The following is a 20,370-nucleotide window of genomic DNA, read 5'->3' as shown; positions in this document are numbered from 1 at the left end:
GCCAGAAGAAAGGGCAGAACCTTAAAATTAAAGCTAGGCCGTTCAGGGGTGATGTCAGGAAGCCGCTCTCTCCCCAAAAAAGGGTCAGTTGGAAGTATCAGAACTGAGAGATTTTCGTTCGGCAAGAGTAATTAAAAGATACGGAGCCGAGGCGCATAAATGGAGTGAAGGTACCGATCAACCATGATCTAATTGATTGGCGGAACAGACTCGAGGGGCCGAATGGCCTCCTCCGGTTGCTGCGAGACAGGGAAGCCTGGGTTGAGAGGTGAAGCCTGCAGTGTTCGGTCTCACTGAGCTCCTTGTGGTGTTGCAGACTGTTCCTGTCCCGCGGAGCGAACATCGAGGTGAAGAACCGCGAGGGGGACACCCCGTTGGATTGCTGCGTTGTCAACTCGCAGGTCTGGTTCGCCCTCCAGCTCAACAAGCGGCTGAAGCAAGGCGTAGTCAATCGGGCGGTCCGCACTGAGAAGATCGTCAGCAGGTGAGCACGTTTCTGTGCTGGGGCGGGGGGGGGGAATGGAACACAGAGAATGCTCCGGTCGAGTATTCTCAACAGGCCTTCGATAAGGTACCACACGGCAGGCTCCTGACAAAGCTGTGGTGCTGGAGGACTGCTCATGTGGTACCATAGAAACATAGAAGATAGGAGCAGGAGTAGGCCATTCGGCCCCTCGAGCCTGCTCCGCCATTCAATGAGATCATGGCTGATCATCCAAATTCAGTACCCTGTCCCTGCCTTCTCCCCATATCCCTTGATCCCTTTAGCCTTAAGAAATATATCCAACTCCTTCTTGAATATATTTAATGACTTGGCCTCAACTGCCTTTTGTGGTAGAGAATTCCACAGGTTCACCACTCTCTGGGTGAAGAAATTCCTCCTCATCTCTGTCCTAAATGGCTTACCCCTTATCCTTAGACTGTGACCCCTGGTTCTGGACTCCCCCGCCATCGGGAACATCCTTACTGCATCTAGTCTGTCTAGTCCTGTTAGAATTTTATAAGTTTCAATGAGATCCCCTCTCATTCTTCTAAACTCCAGCGAGTATAAGCCCAATCGACCCAATCTCTCCTCATACATCATTCCTGCCATCCCAGGTATCAGTCTAGTGAATCTTCGCTGCACTCCCTCCATGGCAAGAACATCCTTCCTCAGATAAGGCAACCAAAACTGCACACAATACTCAAGGTGCAGTCTCACCAAGGCCCTGTACAACTGCAGCAAGACATCCTTGTTCCTGTACTCAAACCCTCTCGCTACGAAGGCCAACATACCATTTGCCTTCTTAACCGCCTGCTGCACCTGCATGCTTACCTTCAGCGACTGGTGCACAAGGACACCCAGGTCTCGTTGCACTTCCCCTTCTCCCAATCTATTGCCATTCAGATAATAATCTGCCTTCCTGTTTTTGCCACCAAAGTGGATAACCTCGCATTTATCCACATTATACTGCATCTGCCATGCATCTGCCCAATCGCCCAACCTGTCCAAATCATACTGGAGTTTCTCGGCATCCTCCTCACAGCACACACGCCCACCCAGCTTTGTGTCGTCTGCAAACTTGGAGATATTACATCTAGTTCCCTCATCTAGATCATTAATATATATTGTGAATAGCTGGGGTCCTAGCACCGATCCCTGCGGTACCCCACTATTCACTGCCTGCCACTCGGAAAAAGACCCTTGTTTAAAAAAGGGAGATAAGGATAGACCGAGTAATTACAGGCCAGTCAGCCTAACCTCGGGGGTGGGAAAATTATTGGAAAGTATTCTGAAGGACAGGATAAATCTTCATTTAGAAAGACACGGATTAATCAAGGACAGTCAGCACGGATTTGTTAAGGGAAGGTCGTGTCTGACAAACTTGATTGAATTTTTTGAGGAGGTAACAAGGAGGGTAGATGAGGGTAGTGCGTTTGATGTACAGGAAACTCTCGTTTAAACGGCACCTAAATATCCGGAATTCTCTATTAACCGGCAAAATTCTCACTCCGAAAACAACACCTCAATAACCGGCAATGTTGCCGAGTCCGAGTCTCCCGCGGTGGCCGAGTTAGTCAGTGGGGGTAGTTCTCCAAACTGCCACTGCTCGGCTTCTTGGCGCTGTCGGAAGCCGGAACACCTCAATACCCCTGTAACAGGAGTCTGACTCTCCCGCGCTGCCGGTAGTCTCTTCTGATCCGCCATTTTACAGGGGTACTGTGTGTCTCCCACGCTGCTGGTAGTCATTGCATTGCATTACCCTCAACTGGCAGTACTGTACTTAATCAAGCATCTTCCACCATCCATTTAACACAACATTCTGTAGGTGAGTACCCAATTACTGTATACTGCACATTTCTTGATTTTTTAATTTTTCTTTGTTAAAAATGGCTTCGGTAGATAACCCTCTCCGTCATCCGGAATTTTTGATCAACCGGCAACACGTCGGTGCCGGATACCAAAGAGTTTCCTGTAGTGTATATGGACTTTAGCAAGGCTTTTGATGAGGTTCCACATGGCAGACTGGTCACGAAGTTAAAAGCCCATGGGATCCAGGGCAAAGTGTCAAGTTGTATTCAAAACTGGCTCGGAGACAGGAAGCAGAGGGTAATGGTTGATGGGTGTTTTTGTGACTGGAAGGCTGTTTCCAGTGTGGTTCCGCAGGGCTCAGTACTAGGTCCCTTGCTTTTTGTGGTATATATCAATGATCTACACTTGAATATAGGGGGTATGATTAAGAAGTTTGCAGATGATACTAAAATCGGCTGTGTGGTTGATACTGAAGAAGGAAGCTGTAGACTGCAGGAAGATATCAATAAATTGGTCAGGTGGGCAGAACAGTGGCAAATGGAATTCAATCCGGAGAAGTGTATTTGGGGAGGGCTAACAAGGAAAGGGAATACACATTAAATGGTAGGACACCGAGTAGTGTCGAGGAACAAAGGGACCTTGGGGTGCATGTCCACAGATCCCTGAAGGTAGCAGGTCAGGCAGATAAAGTGGTTAAGAAGACATACGGAATGCTTGCCTTTATTAGCCATGGCATAGAATACAAGAGCAGAGGGGTTATGCTTCAACTGTATAAAACACCAGTTAGGCCTCAGCTAGAGTACTGCGTGCAGTTCTGGTCACCACATTACAGGAAAGATGTGATTGCACTAGAGAGGGTACAGAGGAGATTTACAAGGATGTTACCGGGAGTAGAGAATCTTAGCTATGAGGAAAGACTGGATAGGCTGGGCCTGTTTTCCTTGGAACAGAGGAGGCTGAGGGGAGACCTTATTGAGGTGTATAAAATTATGAGGGGCCTAGATAAAGTGGGTCGAAAGGACCTATTTCTCTTAGCAGAGGGGTCAAAAACCAGGGGGCACAGATTTAAAGTAATTGGTGGAAGGTTTAGAGGGGATTTGAGGGGAAATTTCTTCACCCAGAAGGTTGTGGGGGTCTGGAACTCACTGCCTGAAAGGGTGGTAGAGGCAGGAACCCTCACCACATTTAAAAAGTACTTGGATGTGCACTTGGGATGCTGTAACCTGCAGGGCTACGGACCAAGAGCTGGGAAGTGGGATTAGGCTGGATAGCTCTTTGTTGGCCGGCGCGGACACGATGCTGTAACTTTCTATGATTCTAGGACATTGTCGAGTCCGGGGTCAAATAGCTGAATGGATAGCAAATTGGCTAAAAAAAATTCGAAGGCAGAGAGTAGAGCGAAAGGGTGATTATTCAGATTGGGGGAATCACAGAATCACAGAAACCCCACAGTGCAGATAGAGGCCATTTCGGCCCATCGAGCCTGCACCGACACATATCCCACCCGATCCCCGTAACCCCTACACCAACACATATCCCACCCTATCCCCGTAACCCCACGTATTTAATCCCCCTAACACTAAGGGTCAATTTATCATAGCCAATCAACCTAACCCGCACATCTTTGGACTGTGGGAGGAAACCGGAGCACCCGGAGTAAACCCACGCAAACACGGGGAGAATGTGCAAATTCCACACAGACAGTCGCCCGAGGCCGGATTCGAACCCGGGTCCCTGGCGCTGTGAGGCAACAGTGCTAGGTAGAAAGCTGTTCCACAAGGACTGCACTGGGACCACTGTTATTCATAATTTACATTGACGATTTGGACTTAGAAATAAGTAACTCGCTATCAATTTTTGCAGATGATACCAAACTAGGGGGTGTAGCTAACACCGAGGAAGAATGCAGCATAATAGAAGACGTTAGAAAACCTACAGACTGGGCAGTTAAGTGGCAAAGGTAGATAAATGTGAGGTGATGCACTTTGGTAGGAAACCAGAAACATCACCCACACCTTAGAAAATACAAAACTGAATGGGGTAGAAGAGCAAAGGGATCTGGGGGATACAGGTGAACAAATCATTAGAAGCAGCATCGCAGGTCAGCAAAGCAATTAGAAATGCTAACAAAGCACCGGGATTTATTTCTAGGGTGAAATAAAGAATAGATTTGCCTTTCTAATCTAGGCTTTATTAACTTAAAAATCCTGTAGCACATCTTTCAACACCCAGTCCCAACTAAAGGCTGGAAAGAACTGAATTTAAGATGGCCACCACAAATCACATGACATCAACTACCAATGAGATTACAGCATATATCCCAAGGCAGGAAACAAACAACCAATCACAATACTTCTTACTAAACATAAAGAATAATCACCACATAGGGGTATAGAATTCAGAAGTAGTGAGGTTGTGTTAAGCTTGAACAGGACCCTGGTCAGGCCGCACTTAGAGGACTGTGCAAAGTTCTGGTCTCCATTCTATAAAAAAGGACATAGAAGCACTGGGGAAAGTGCAAAAACGAGGGCAGACGGGGCCTCGATTTAACGTCTCATCCGAAAGACTGCACCACCGACAGCGCAGTGCACCCCTCAACACTGCACAGGGAGTGTCGGCCTAGATTTTGGTGCTCAGGCCCCTGGAGTGGGACTTGAACCCACAGCCTCCTGCCTCAGAGGTGAGAGAGACTTGGCCCTAAACAGACAATACAACATGGCTGATTACCTGACCATGGTAAAGGATAGCAAACTGAGAAAAACCCTGACAATGTACAGACTTAGTGAACATAGCCTGGCGATCGAAAAAGGTAGACACAGACAGACCCGGCTACCAAGAGAGGACAGGATATGCTCTCACTGCAGTCAGGGAGTGGTGGAGACAGAGATGCACTTCCTCACAGCTTGTAGAAAATATTCAGGGCATAAGGGAGAATTTCTACCCAAAATTCACAAAAATATGCCCGGAATTCAGAAATTTGAATGACGACCAAAAACTCCCATACCTACTAGGGGAAGAGAGAAATTGCGTAACCTTAGCGGCACACTATGTTACAGCTTGCCATAAACAGAGGGACAACCACTAAATATAAGAAACGAGTATATATAAATTATATGAAAGTATATTTATACACTCAGGGATATATCTGTTTATACACTGTATGGATAGATCTGTATTTTTGTGAACAAACATGAATGTTTTCCGATGCTTTGGCAACATAAGATGTAACTTGTCATGCCAATAAAGCGATTTGAATTGAATTGAATTGAAATTGAGAGAGAGTGTGCTGCCCACTGAGCCACGGCTGAGATTTGTGATAGTGTCGCTCCCAGCACCAGCCACTTGGGAGTTTGCTTTGTGTGGTTTCCTGTACTTGCTGTGTGCGCCGCGCCCATGGAGCTCGATTGGAAACCGCCCAAACCCGTTTCCCAGCAGCCTGTCGATTCCACTCACCTCGCTGTGAGCAGTTAGTTGCCAAGCAGAGGCCAGATCCTCAAACAAATGCCAGGCACCCTTGGATACGGTTAGATTGTCCTTTGTCTCGGACTCAACGATGGGTGACGTGATCAGCAGTGTAGACAAGCATAAAATCACAAAGAGACAATATTGGCCTAGAAATTCGGGTCGGGGGCTTCCCGCGGGTGCAAGCCCCCGACCTGCACTCAGCTAGCGCGCCGACCATTGAGCTGTGGGCCCCTGTGGGATTCCGATCCTGGGCCTGCTCCAACTGCCGGCGCGCAGTGCTTGTGTATCCCAGGGGCGCAGTTAGTTCGATGCGTCCCCTGGGATCACGTGGGCCATGGGGAGCCAATGGTAGCAGGGAATGCTTCATTCATAAGTTTGACAGGAAGAGCTGTCAAACCTATAAATACTATAAGCCCCAAAACATCACTAAATCTTGAAATAATTTTTTTTTTTTTTATCACATTTTTAAAATAAACTATAAATTACATGAAATAACTATTTTAAACAATAATTTAAATTTTGAAAAAATTAATTTTATTTTCTAACGGGGCTAAAAATAAACTTACCTTTCTTTAAAGTATTTAAAAATAATAAACCTGTGGAAAAAATGTTTTAATTTTAATTAATTCACCACTTACCTTGTTAAAAGCAGGCCTTGCGACGGCATTTTAAATGTCTAACTTCTGGAGACTTACCTTCCCGGGAAAACCTTCGTAGCGAGAGGGTTCAAGTACAGGAACAAGGATGTCTTGCTGCAGTTGTACAGGGCCTTGGTGAGACCACACCTTGAGTATTGTGTGCAGTTTTGGTCGCCTTATCTGAGGAAGGACGTTCTTGCCATGGAAGGAGTGCAGCGAAGATTCACCAGGCTGATACCTGGGATGGCAGGAATGACGTGTGAGGAGAGATGGGACGATTGGGCTTATACTCACTGGAGTTTAGAAGAATGAGAGGGGATCTCATTGAAACTTATAAAAGTCTGACAGGACTAGACAGACTATGATAAATTGACCCTTAGTGTTAGGGGGATTAAATACGTGGGGTTACGGGGATAGGGTGGGATATGTGTTGGTGTAGGGGTTACGGGGATCGGGTGGGATATGTGTCGGTGCAGGCTCGATGGGCCGAAATGGCCTCTATCTGCACTGTGGGGTTTCTGTGATTCTGATTCGGTGAGATGCAGGAAGGATGTTCCCGATGGTCGGGGAGTCCAGAACCAGGGGTCACAGTCTAAGGATAAGGGGTAGGCCATTTAGAACAGACATGAGGAGGAATTTCTTCACCCAGAGAGTGGTGAACCTGTGGAATTCTCTACCACAGAAGGCAGTGGAGGCCAATTCATTTTAAATATATTCAAGAAGGAGTTGGATATATTTCTTAAGGCTAAAGGGATCAAGGGGTATGGGGAGAAGGCAGGTACCGGGTACAGAATTTGGATGATCAGCCATGATCGCATTGAATGGCGGAGCAGGCTCGAGGGGCCGAATGGCCTCCTCCTGCTCCTATCTTCTATGTTTCTATGTATGCCGTCTTTCTGTATTAGTCCTCCCAAAGTGCACCACTTCACACTTCTCCGCATTGAACGCCATCTGCCGTGCCCCTGCCCAGTTCGCTTTGTCATCCTGAAGTCTGCAACTATCCTCATCACTATCTACTACCCTGCCAAGTTTGGTATCATCTGCAAACTTTACAATGCTGCCCCCTCCACCCGAGTCTCGGTCGTTTATAAAAATTTTATTACAAAAGAGTAATGGACCCAAAACTGACCCTTGGGGAACACCACCGCAAACCAATCTGAAAAGCACCCATCCATCCCCCACATACCCGCCCCGCCCCGCTCAGTCCCCAGTTTGCACTAAGTTAACTAATCTCAACTGGGTCGTAAGAAAGAAAGAACTTGCATTTCTCTGGCGCCTTTCGCCACCTCAGGATGTGTTTCACGGCCATTGAAGTACTTTTTGAAGTGCAGTCACTGTTGTGGAGTATTTTAAACCAACACCCGACACAAGGTTTTCAGATCGATAGTCAAGTTTGTCTTTATTACACCGGTGGGGAGACAGTCTGTTCTGTCTTAGCCAGACTTTTCCAAATTGTTAGCAAACACTACATTTCTATATACATTAAAATACACATGGCAGCCTCATGCACAATTCATTCCTGCAACCTGATTGGATCTTGGCCCGCATGTACCTTCACGGATCGGTTACATGTCCTAAGATAAACATGTGTAAGCTGCCTCCTCAATCAAGTCACTCAAACTGCTGAACACTAACTAAAAGATAACTTGGAATGCGACCCAGATAATAAAGCTCTTAAGGGCAGTTGAAATGCTGGACATCCTGTCTCCACTTCATTGATTTTAGTCTTCAAAGGTCAGCTATCTTGACCGCCTCTTTATGGATGGGGCCTTTCATGTTAGCACCTGTCTTTCATACACCATTCGGTGAAACTGCCAGCGATGTCATTTTAAACTCTTTCCCCACTTCAGTCACTGTTGTAATGGAGGGCAGGATCCCACAAACAGCAATGTGATGATGACCAGGGGGGTGGGGGAAGCGCGTGGGGGACACATAATATTTGCAAAAGTCTTTGTTAACGCCATGACGAAGCCTGAGTTGACGATATCTGGCTCACTATCTTTCTCAGGGACATTGCCAGAGGATATGAAAACGTCCCGATACCATGCGTCAATGCGGTGGACGAGGAAAACTCCCCAGAGGATTACAAATATATTTCTGAGAATTGCGAGACGTCCACGATGAACATCGACAGAAACATCACACACCTACAGGTACTCGCATCCAATAAACGTGGGGAGGGGGCGTTTGAGTACAAGAACAAGGATGTCTTGCTGCAGTTGTACAGGGCCTTGGTGAGTCCACATCTTGAGTATTGTGTGCAGTTTTGGTTGCCTTATCTGAGGAAGGATGTTCTTGCCATGGAAAGAGTGCAGCAAATATTCACCAGGCTGATACCTGGGATGGCAGGAATGACGTATGAGGAGAGATTGGGTCGATTGGGCTTGTACTTGCTGGAGTTTAGAAGAATGAGAGGGGATCTCATTGAAACTTATAAAATTCTAACAGGACTAGACAGACTAGATGCAGGAAGGATGTTCCCGATGGTCAGGGAGTCCAGAACCAGGAGTCACAGTCTAAGGATAAGGGGTAAGCCATTTAGGACTGAGATGAGGAGGAATTTCTTCACCCAGAGAGTGGTGAACCTGTGGAATTCTCTTCCACAGAAGGTAGTAGAGGCCAATTCATTAAATATATTCAAGAAGGAGTTGGATATATTTCTTAAGGCTAAAGGGATCAAGGGATATGGGGAGAAGGCAGGGACAGGGTACTGAATTTGGATGATCAGCCATGATCGCATTGAATGGCGGAGCAGGCTCGAGGGGCCGAATGGCCTACTCCTGATCATATCTTCTATGTTTCTATGTTAATTCCATACTCCCTGCCGGCCTCTCATCTTCCATAAACTTCAGCTCATCCAAACCCTCGGCTGCCCCATGTCCTAACTCGTACCGAGTTTCGTTCACCCAGCCAGCCCCCCCTGTGCTCGCTGACCTTCATTGGCTGACCCGGTCTGGCAATGTCTCGATTTAAAACTTCTCATCCTCGTTGTTCAAAATCCCTTCCATGGCCCCTTGCCCCCCTCCGTATCTCTGTAACCTCCTCCAGCCTTACAACCCTCCGAGATCTCTGCGCTCCTCCAATCCTGGCCTCTTGCGCATCCCCCCCCGATTTCCATCGCTCCACCATTGGCGGCCGTGCCTTCAGCATTTCCTCCCCTAAACCTCTCCACCGCTCTTTCCTCTTTTAACTGTGCACAGTTTTGGTCTCCTTATCTGAGGAAGGATATACTTGCCTTGGAGGCGGTGCAACGAAGGTTCACTAGACTGATTCCTGGGATGAGAGTGTTGTCCTATGATGAGAGGTTGTGTAGAATGGGCCTATACTCTCCGGAGTTTAGAAGAATGAGAGGTGATCTCACTGAAACATACACGATTCTGAGGGGGCGAGAAAAAAGGCTTTTTTTTTTTCAATCCAATCAGGTAATGAAGTCTCTTCATTTTCCGATTGGCCGTGGGAAGGTGGGGCACCCCGAGGACGGACATGTCGGGCGACCAATAGGGAGTTGGGGGTGGGGGGGGGAGGGCAGGGAGAGAGAGCAGGTCATGTGATGAATGAATGACATGCCAATAGAAACACAGAATATTTTTTAAATGGTGAGAAACTTTCAAATGTTGGTGTTCAGAGAGATTTGGGTGTCCTCGTGCAAGAAACACAGAAAGCTAGCGTGCAGGTACAGCAAGCAATAAGGAAGGCAAATGACATGTTGGCCTTTATTGCAAGGGGGTTGGAGTATAAGAGTAAGGAAGTCTTGCTCCAATTGTACAGGGCCTTTGTGAGACCACACCTGGAGTACTGGGCACAGTTTTGGTCTCCTTATCTAAGGAAGGATATACTTGCCTTGGAGGCGGTGCAACGAAGGTTCACTAGATTGATTCCGGGGATGAGAGGGCTGTCCTATGATGAGAGATTGTGTAGATTGGGCCGATACTCTCTGGAGTTCAGAAGAATGAGAGGTGATCTCATTGAAACATATATAAGATTCTGAGGGGGATTGACAGGGGAGATGCTGAGAGGTTGTTTCCCCTGGCTGGAGTGTCTAGAACTAGGGGGCATAGTCTCAGGATAAGGGGGCGGCCATTTAAGACTGAGATGAGGAGGAATTTCTTCACTCAGAGGGTTGTGAATCTTTGGAATTCTCTGCCCCAGAGGGCTGTGAATGCTGAGTCTTTGAGTATATTCAAGGCTGAGATAGATTTTAGGCCTCTCTGGGAATCGAGGGATATGGGGATCGGGCGGGAAAGTGGAGTTGAGGTTGATGATCAGTCATGGTCTTATTGAATGGCGGAGCAGGCTCGAGGGGCCGTATGGCCGACTCCTGGTCCTATTTCTTATGTGCTTAAGATGCTCCTTAAAACCTACCTCTTCGACCAAGCGTCTGTCCTAATGTTTCCTCCTTTGGCTCGGTGTCAAATTTACGCTCCTGTGAAGCGCCTTGGGACGTCAGAGGCGCTATATAAATTGCAAGTTGCTGTTCTTGATCATTAAGGAATTCAGTGAGAGAGGGTGTGTCTTGAGCAACGTGCTGACGATGGAATGTGCTACCACTGGTTCTGTCCTGCTGGATTGTTCTGTCTCTCATGTATGTTGGGATGTACCACGTGAAATGAATTTCAATTCTTTTAAGCCTTCAAAAAAGTTGCACTATTCCTGATTTATCTACTGTTAAATAGCTCTTAGTGCACACTTCCTCACCACAAACCTTATTTCATGTTGTCACGCTTTTTGTCACGACATTTACCACTCATAAGTTGCCGTGTCAGTGCTCCCCAGTTATTGGCCCAGAAATTCGGGTCGGGGGCTTCCCGCGGGTGCAAGCCCCCGACCTGCACTCAGCTAGCGCGCCAGCACGTTGTGCTGCGGGCCCGCGTGGGATTCCGATCCTGGGCCTCCTCCAACTGCCGGCGCGCAGTGCTTGCGTATCCCAGGGGCGCAGTTAGTTCGATGCGTCCCCTGGGATCACGTGGGCCATGGAGAGCCAATGGTAGCAGGGAATGCTTCATTCATAAGTTTGACAGGAAGAGCTGTCAAACTTATTAAATACTATAAGCCCCAAAACATCACTAAATCTTCAAATAAATTTTTTTTCAAATCATTTTTGAAATAAACTATAAATTACATGAAGTAACTATTTTAAACAATAATTACATTTTCTAACGGGGCTAAAAATAAACTTACCTTTCCTTAAAGTATTTAAAAATAATAAACCTGTGGAAAAAATGTTTTAATTTTAATTAATTCACCACTTACCTTGTAAAAAGCCGGCCTTGCGACTGCTTTTTACATGTCTAACTTCTGGAGACTTACCCTCCCGGGAAAACCTGCAAAAAATCCGTAAGTTCGATGCGCACGCGCTGCCTCTCCTGCGCACGCGTTCGACTTCTGAACCCCTTCTTTCAGGGGAACGGAAGTGCCGGTTTCCCGCGCATGCAGGAAACCGGCACTTCCATTGGGCTTACGGGTGAGTACCCCGTGCGGACTCACCCGTGGAGACCCGAATTTCTGGGCCAATAATATTATGTCAACTGTCACAGTGTAGCTGCATGCTCTGACCACTGGATGGCTCTGTGGAGCGAGTCTCCGAAGTCTCTCTCCCATTCTGTCACATATATATATCTCAATCATAGAATGATGGCGCACAGAAGGAGGCCATTTGGCCCATCGTGTCTTTGCCGGCTTTTTGAAAGAGCGATCCAATTAATCCCACTCCCTCCCCTCTCCCGCTCTTTCCCCACAGCCCTGCTCATCTTTCCTCTTCAAGTATTTATCCAATTCTCTTTTGAAAGTTGTCGTTGAACCTGCTTCCGCCGCCCTACCAGGCAGTTCATTCCAGATCACAACAACTCGCTGCGTAAAAAGAATTCTCCTCGTCTCTCCATCTGGTTCTTTTGCCAGTCTCCTTAAATCTGTGTCCGCTGGTTACCGACCTCACCCCCCCCCCCCCCCCCCCACCCCCAGCCTGCCGCTGGAAACAGTTTCTCCTTATTTACTCTACCTTTCATAAGAACATAAGAAATAGGAGCAGGAGTCGGCCATTCGGCCCTTCGAGCCTGCTCCGCCATTCAATGAGATCATGGCTGATCTTCTGCCTCAACTCCATTCACCAGCCCTATCGCCATATCCCTTGATGCCCTTACTAGTCAGAAATCTATTGACTTCTTCTGTTTTGAATATACCCAATGACTGAGCCTCCACCGCCCTCTGGGGTAGAGAATTCCAAAGATTCACCACCCTCTGTGTGAAGAAATTTCTTCTCATCTCAGTCCTGAATGGCCTACCCTTTATCCTGAGGCTGTGGCCCCTGGTTCTAGACTCCCCAGCCAAGGGAAACATTCTCCCAGCATCCACCCTATCAAGCCCTGTAATAATTTTGTATGCTTCAATGAGATCCCCTTTCATTCTTCTGAATTCAAGAGAATACAGGCCTAGTTTACTCAATCTCTTCTCATATGACAGTCCCGCCATCCCAGGAATCAATCTCGTGAACCTTCATTGCACCCCCTCTATGGCAAGTATATCATTCCTTAGGTAAGGAGACCAAAATTGTACACAGCACTCCAGGTGTGGTCTCACCAAGGCCCTATATAATTGGAGTAAGACTTCTTTACTCCTGTACTCAAATCCTCTTGTAATGAAGGTCAGCATACCATTTGCCTTCCGAATGGCTTGCTGCACCTTCACATTCACTTTCAGTGACTCATGTACAAGGACACCCGGGTCCCTTTGAGCATCTGCATTCCCCAATTTTTCACCATTTAGGAAATACTCTGCCTTTCTGTTTATTCTTCCAAAGTGGATAACTTCACATTTATCCACATTATATTCCATCTGCCATGTTCTCGCCCAGTCACTGAGCCTGTCGAGATCCCCTTGAAGCCTCTTCACATCCTCTTCACAACTGACACTGACACCTAGCTTTGTGTCATCAGTAAATTTGGAAATGTTACATTTAGTTCCCTCATCCAAATCATTGATATAGCTGGGGCCCAAGCACCGATCCTTGCAGTACCCCACTAGTCACTCAAGAAGGAATTAGATATATTTCTTAAGGCTAAAGGGATCAAGGGATATGGGGAGAAGGCAGGGACAGGGTACTGAATTTGGATGATCAGCCATGATCTCATTGAATGGCAGAACAGGCTCGAGGGGCCGAATGGCCTACTCCTGCTCCTATCTTCTATGTTTCTAGTCACAGCCTGCCATTCTGAAAAAGACCCGTTTATCCCTACTCTTTGTTTTCTGTCTGTTAACCAATTCTTAATCCATGCTAGTATATTACCCCCAATTCCATGTGCCCTAATTTTGTTCACCAACCTCTTATCGAAGGCCTTCTGAAAATCCAGATACACCACAGCCCCTTTGTCTACTCCACTAGTTACATCCTCAAAGAACTCCAATAGGTTTGTTAAACAGGATTTCCCTTTCATAATTGCAAAAATTGCAAAAATTGTTTATACCAATCTGGCATAAAAGGAAATCTAAAAAGGTGACTCAACCGTGGATAACAGGGGAAATTAGAGACAGCATAAAATCCAAAGATAGGGCGTATAAAATAGCCAAAAAAAGCGCCAGAGCGGAAGATTGGGAACAGTTTAAGATAGAGCAAAGGAGGGCAAAGGGCATAATCAAGAGGGGCAAAATAGCTTACGAAAACAAGCTGGCGGAAAATATAAAAACTAACTCCAAAAGCTTTTATAAGTATATCAAAAGGAAAAGACTGGTGAAAACCAAAGTTGGTCCATTGCAGTCAGATACGGGGGAATATATAATGGGAAATAAGGAAATGGCAGATCAACTAAATGCATACTTTGGGTCAGTCTTTACGAAGGAAGACACAAAAAACCTCCCTGGGATATCGGGAAAAATAGGGACATTGGCAAAGGAGGAACTGACGCAAATCAATATCTCTAAGGATATGGTGTTAAGGAAGCTAAAGGGATTGAAGGTGGACAAATCCCCAGGGCCTGATAACATGCATCCTAGGGTACTGAAGGAGGTGGCCCTAGAGATAGCGGATGCACTAAGGATGATTTTTCAGAATTCATTAGACTCGGGAACAGTGCCGATGGATTGGAGGGTAGCTAACGTTACCCCACTATTCAAAAAGGGGGGTAGGGAAAAAGCAGGTAATTACAGACCTGTAAGCCTTACATCAGTTGTGGGCAAAATGCTGGAGTCCATCATTAAGGATGAAATAGCGGAGCACTTAGCAAATGGGGACAGGATAGGACAGAGTCAACATGGATTTACAAAGGGTAAATCGTGCTTGACTAATCTATTGGAATTTTTTGAGGGAGTAACTGGTAGAATAGATGGGGGAGAGCCAGTAGATGTGGTGTACCTGGACTTCCAAAAGGCCTTCGATAAGGTCCCACATAAAAGATTAGCATGGAAAATTGAGGCTCATGGGATAAAGGGGAAAGTTTTGGCGTGGATAGGGAACTGGCTGTCAGATAGAAAACAGAGAGTTGGAATAAACGGCTCATTTTCTGAATGGCAGGCAGTAACAAGTGGGGTACCACAGGGATCTGTCCTGGGCCCCCAGCTGTTCACAATTTACATTAATGACCTGGATCAGGGAGTCGGATGCAGCATTTCCAAATTTGCAGACGACACTAAACTAGGAGGTGGGGTGGGCTCAGAGGAAGAGACCAGGAAGCTCCAGAGCGATTTGGACAGACTGGGCGATTGGGCGGATAAATGGCAGATGCACTATAATGTGGACAAGTGCGAAGTTATCCACCTTGGGTGCAGGAACGGGAGGGCAAATTATTATTTAAATGGCAATAGATTGGGAGAGGGGGAAGTACAGAGAGACCTGGGTGTTCTTGTACACCAGTCACTGAAGGCGAGCATGCAGGTGCAACAGGCGGTCAAGAAGGCAAACGGTATGCTGGCCTTCATAGCAAAAGGGTTAGAATACAGGAACAGGGATACCTTGCTGCAGCTGTACAGGGCACTGGTGAGACCACACCTCGAGTACTGTGTACAGTTTTGGTCGCCTCATCTGAGGAAGGATGTTCTTGCCATGGAGGGGGTGCAGCGGCGATTCACCAGGCTGATACCAGGAATGGCGGGAATGACCTATGAGGAGAGACTATGTAGTTTAGGGATGTACACACTGGAGTTTAGAAGATTGAGAGGGGACCTCATAGAAGTGTATAAAATTCTGACAGGTCTAGACAGACTGGATGCAGAAGGAATGTTTCCCTTGGCGGGTGAGAACAGAACTAGAGGACATAATTTAAGGATAAGGGCTAAACCATTTAGGACAGAGATGAGGGGGAATTTCTTCACTCAGAGAGTGGTGAACCTGTGGAACTCATTGCCACAGAGGGCAGTGTACGCCAGCTCATTAAATATATTTAAGAGGGAATTAGATATATTTCTACGGGCAAAAGGGGTTAAGGGTTACGGAGAGAAGGCGGGGACGGGATACTGAATTAAAGGATCAGCCATGATCTCATCGAATGGCGGAGCAGGCACGAAGGGCCGAATGGCCTACTCCTGCTCCTATCTTCTATGTATCTATGTATCTATAAATCCATGCTGACTCGGCCCAATCTTACTGCAGGAAACTTCGGTTGATCCGGAGGTTGTATGGCCGGAAACTTTGCTCTAACGGCAGAAATCAGCAGCCGTTTTAGTTAGTTTTTTTTTCTTCTCCTAGCATTCTGTTAACAGGCAGGCTCGGGAAAGCGTCCTTGGAGCTTTGCAACAGCTTCAGAGACGCTTCAAGGTACGGGCCGAGTGTTTACGAGCTGTTGCTGAGCAACAGTGTTTGTTGTCAAATACGGAGATTTTCATCTCCGTGTGCTTCAACGTTGACTTTGCATGTCCGGCACTTTTGATAGATCGGCAACACGCCGGTCCTGTCGGTGCCGGATATCAGAACTTTTCCTGTATTAGTTTCTAAGTGCCCAGTTATTGCATCCTTTATAATAGATTCCAGCATTTTCCCAATTACTGATATGAGGCAAACAGGTAGTTCCCCATTTTCTCTCTCCCTCCTTAAATAGCGGGGTTACATTTACTATCCTCCAATTTGCAGGAACCGTTCTAGAATCAATAGAATTTTGGAAGATGACAAGCAATGCGTCCACTATCCCAATGGCCACCTCTTTCAAAACCCTAGGATGTAGGTCGTCCGGTCCTTGGGATTTATTGACTTTTAGCCCCATTAATTTTGCCAGTACTGTTTTTTTGCTAATAATTTCTTTAAGTTCCTCATTCTCGCCACACCCTTGGTTTTCTTGTATTTCTGGGAGGATTTTTGTGTCTTTCTCCGTGAAGACAGAAACAAAGTATTTAATTAATTCCTCTGCCATTTCCTCATTCCCCATCATGATTTTAAACACCTCCCATCAAAGCTCCTCTTAACCTTCTCTGCTCTAAGGAGAACAACCCCAGCTTCTCCAGTTGATGCACCTCACTGTAATCCCTCATCACTGGAACCATTCTAGTAAATCTCTTCTGTACCCTTTCCAAAGCCTTCACGTCCTTCCTAAAGTCCGGTGCCCAGAATTGGACGCAATTCTCCAGAAGGGGCCGAACGGGTGTTTTATATCGGCTTAGCATAACTTCCTTGCTATTGTGCTCTCTGCCTCTATTCATAAAGCCCAGTTTCTCCAGTCTCTCCAGGATAAGAACAGATTAATATATCGGGTGTGGCCCTTTGTTAGAACTGGTTTCTCAGCTTGATAAAATAGTACAGGAAACTTTGTGTTATCCGGAGGCTAAATGTCCGGCAAGCTCGAGCCACCGGCAAAAATCAGGAGCCGTTTCGTTAGTTTTTTTTTTCTTTTCATTGCTTTTTTCCTCAACAGTCAAGCTCTGCAAGGTCTGTAGCTAAGCAACAGCTTCAGCTAGAGACGCTACAGAGACGCTTGCCGACTGTTTAGAAGCTGTTGCTAAGCAACAGGGTTTGTTGATTCACACGGAGCTGAAGATCTCCGTATGTTTCAACATCAGCGCTGGAGTGTCCGGCAGTTTTGAGGGAACAGCAGCAGCTCGGTCCCGTCGGTGCCGGATAGCACAAAGTTTCCTGTAACTGGTTTTCCTGTTTCTGACACTGTCTGATCTGCTGTGTGTTTCCAGCATTTTCGATTTTGATGGCAGATTTCATAGAAACATAGAAGATAGGAGCAGGAGTAGGCCATTCGGCCCCTCGAGCCTGCTCCGCCATTCAGTGAGATCATGGCTGATCATCCAAACTCAGTACCCTGTCCCTGCTTTCTCCCCATATCCCTTGATCCCTTTAGCCTTAAGAAATATATCCAACTCCTTCTTGAATATATTTAATGAATTGGCCTCAACTGTCTTCTGTGGTAGCGAATTCCACAGGTTCACCACTCTCTGGGTGAAGAAATTCCTCCTCATCTCTGTCCTAAATGGCCTACCCCTTATCTTTAGACTGTGACCCCTGGTTCTGGACTCCCCCGCCATCGGGAACATCCTTCCTGCATCTAGTCTGTCTAGTCCTGTTTGAATTTTATAAGTTTCAATGAGATTATAAGTTTCAATGAGATTATAAGTTTCAATGAGATTTATAAGTTTCAATGAGATTATAAGTTTCAATGAGATTATAAGTTTCAATGAGATTATAAGTTTCAATGAGATTATAAGTTTCAATGAGATTATAAGTTTCAATGAGATTATAAATTTCAATGAGATTATAAGTTTCAATGAGATTTATAAGTTTCAATGAGATTATAAGTTTCAATGAGATTTATAAGTTTCACCCTTCGCGCCTTGAACTTTTTATAATTGTTAATTTTTACGGTGTGTGTGTTTTTTTTTAAGGCAGATGTTGAAACTATTGATGACCTGCGAGTTACGTCGCGGGCAGCGCATGTCAACGCCGCTGTTCTTTGCTGTTTCCCTCCTCTGACCCGTGTTCCGATTCCTCCGCAGCACTGTACCTGTTTGGACGACTGTTCCTCCAGCAACTGCCTCTGTGGACAGCTCAGTATACGCTGCTGGTACGACAAGGTGCGATATTCCTTTAAGCGCGGGTGTGCCCCGGTCTGCAGAGCGCGCGTCGCCACGGTTTGCCGCCGCCGCCGTGACAGTCACGCCGCCACGTGCCGCGCGAAATGACGAAACTGCAAATTCCCAGCGAGTCTCGGTGTTAACCACTGCTCCCACCTTTCTGTGACTAGGACGGGCGCCTTTTGCAAGAATTTAACAAGATCGAGCCGCCACTGATCTTCGAGTGCAATCAGGCCTGCTCCTGCTGGAGGTCGTGCAAGAACCGGGTGGTCCAAAGTGGAATCAAGTAAGAGATGTCTGTCGAGGGCTGGGACATAGAGACTAAATCATCCGCCGCTGTTCCCCCTTACCTCTTTGAGTCCATTGCCACTCCCTGTTACAATATCGCACCTGGAGATCATACTCATTGAATGGTGGTGCTAGTAGAGAAAGTCTTTCACAATATATATTAATGATCTAGACGAGGGAACTCGATGTAATATCTCCAAGTTTGCAGACAACACAAAGCTGGGTGGACGTGTGTGCTGTGAGGAGGATGCAGAGAAACTCCAGTATGATTTGACAAGGTTGGGTGATTGGGCAGATGCAGTATCATGTGGATAAATGCGCGATTATCCACTTTGGTGGCAAAAACAGGAAGGCAGATTATTATCTGAATGGCAATACATTGGGAGAGGGGGAAAGTGCAACGAGACCTGGGTGTCCTTGTGCACCAGTCGCTGAAGGTAAGCATGCAGGTGCAGCAGGCGGTTAAGAAGGCAAATGGTATGTTGGCCTTCGTAGCGAGAGGATTCGAGTACAGGAGCAAAGATGTCTTGCTGCAGTTGTACAGGGTCTTGGTGAGACCACACCTTGAGTATTGTGTGCAGTTTTGGTCGCCTTATCTGAGGAAGGATGTTCTTGCCATGGAGGGAGTGCAGCGAAGATTCACCAGACTGATACCTGGGATGGCAGGAATGACGTATGAGGAGAGATTGGGTCGATTGGGCTTATATTCGCTAGAGTTTAGAAGAATGAGAGGGGATCTCATTGAAACTTATAAAACTCTTAACAGGACTAGACAGACTAGATGCAGGAAGGATGTTCCCGATGGCCAGGGAGTCCAGAACCAGGGGTCATAGTCTAAGGATAAGGGGTAAGCCATTTAGGACAGAGATGAGGAGAAATTTCTTCACCCAGAGAGTGGTGAACCTGTGGAATTCTCTACCACAGAAGGCAGTTGAGGCCAGTTCATTAAATATATTCAAGAAGGAGTTAGATATATTTCTTAAGGCTAAAGGGATCAAGGGATATGGGGCGAAGGCAGGGACAGGGTACTGAATTTGGATGATCAGCCATGATCTCATTGAATGGCGGAGCAGGCTCGAGGGGCCGAATGGCCTACTCCTGGTCCTATCTTCTATGTTTCAAGGTTTCTCAAATCTGATCAGGAGGGGGATCATTTTCCCTTATTTTTTTCCCGTATGTTTCCTAAACTCCCCCCACAACCCCACTTCCGCTGGCTTTAATGAATGTCTGGAGCACCCCGTGTGTGCCACTCAGCCTCACAGAATCAGCTCCCCTGTTGTACTGATTTAACGGATCCAATTGGGAGCCGTCGCTATTGGCCTGCACGTCAGTGGACTAGGAAGTGGGGGGGAGAAATCAGCAAGGGTATCGCTTCCTGATCACTGTCCAGTGAACTCCCCCCGCCCCGGCGCTCTCTTAATTCACTTCCCCGGAACCTTCTCCCACCCTTTTTGGAAATTGCATGTGGGCAGAAGTCGTGCGAGGTCAGTATTGGCCCTGGCCGCGCTGCCTCCACAGTCGAACAGTCGACCCAACACTCACCGTCCCGGCTCCTGCATGAGCAATGGCTGCTCGCAAGAGGTACCGATGGCGCCTGTGGTGGACAGTGCCCCAGTGAGAATTCAGGAGAGATTGGGGAGGGAGGGGAGAAGTGGGGGAGGAAGGGTAGGGACGGGGGAGAAGTGGACTAGGAGG

At 46.9% G+C, this 20,370-nt stretch overlaps 1 protein-coding gene across 3 annotated transcripts in view; it reads left to right on the top strand.

The window, feature by feature from the left end:
- Positions 1–20,370, top strand: part of LOC147096441 (histone-lysine N-methyltransferase EHMT2-like) — a 52,584-nt gene that overhangs the window by 19,191 nt on the left and 13,023 nt on the right. For all 3 annotated transcript variants that reach the window (XR_015074915.1, XM_085975218.1, XM_085975217.1), the window contains exons 3-6: positions 317–484; positions 8,405–8,549; positions 18,310–18,387; positions 18,558–18,673. Coding sequence is in view for 2 of the 3 variants with exons in the window: in XM_085975218.1 (XP_085831344.1) it covers positions 317–484; positions 8,405–8,549; positions 18,310–18,387; positions 18,558–18,673 (507 nt within the window). In the remaining variant the exon portion in view is untranslated. The remainder of the gene's footprint in view (positions 1–316; positions 485–8,404; positions 8,550–18,309; positions 18,388–18,557; positions 18,674–20,370) is intronic.

Source organism: Somniosus microcephalus, unplaced genomic scaffold (assembly GCF_052327205.1).
Source record: "Somniosus microcephalus isolate GS21.2 unplaced genomic scaffold, FLI_Smic_1.0 unresolved_chr1, whole genome shotgun sequence".
In the NCBI taxonomy this organism is placed as follows: domain Eukaryota; kingdom Metazoa; phylum Chordata; class Chondrichthyes; order Squaliformes; family Somniosidae; genus Somniosus; species Somniosus microcephalus.
This window is presented reverse-complemented; position numbering and strand designations above follow the sequence as displayed.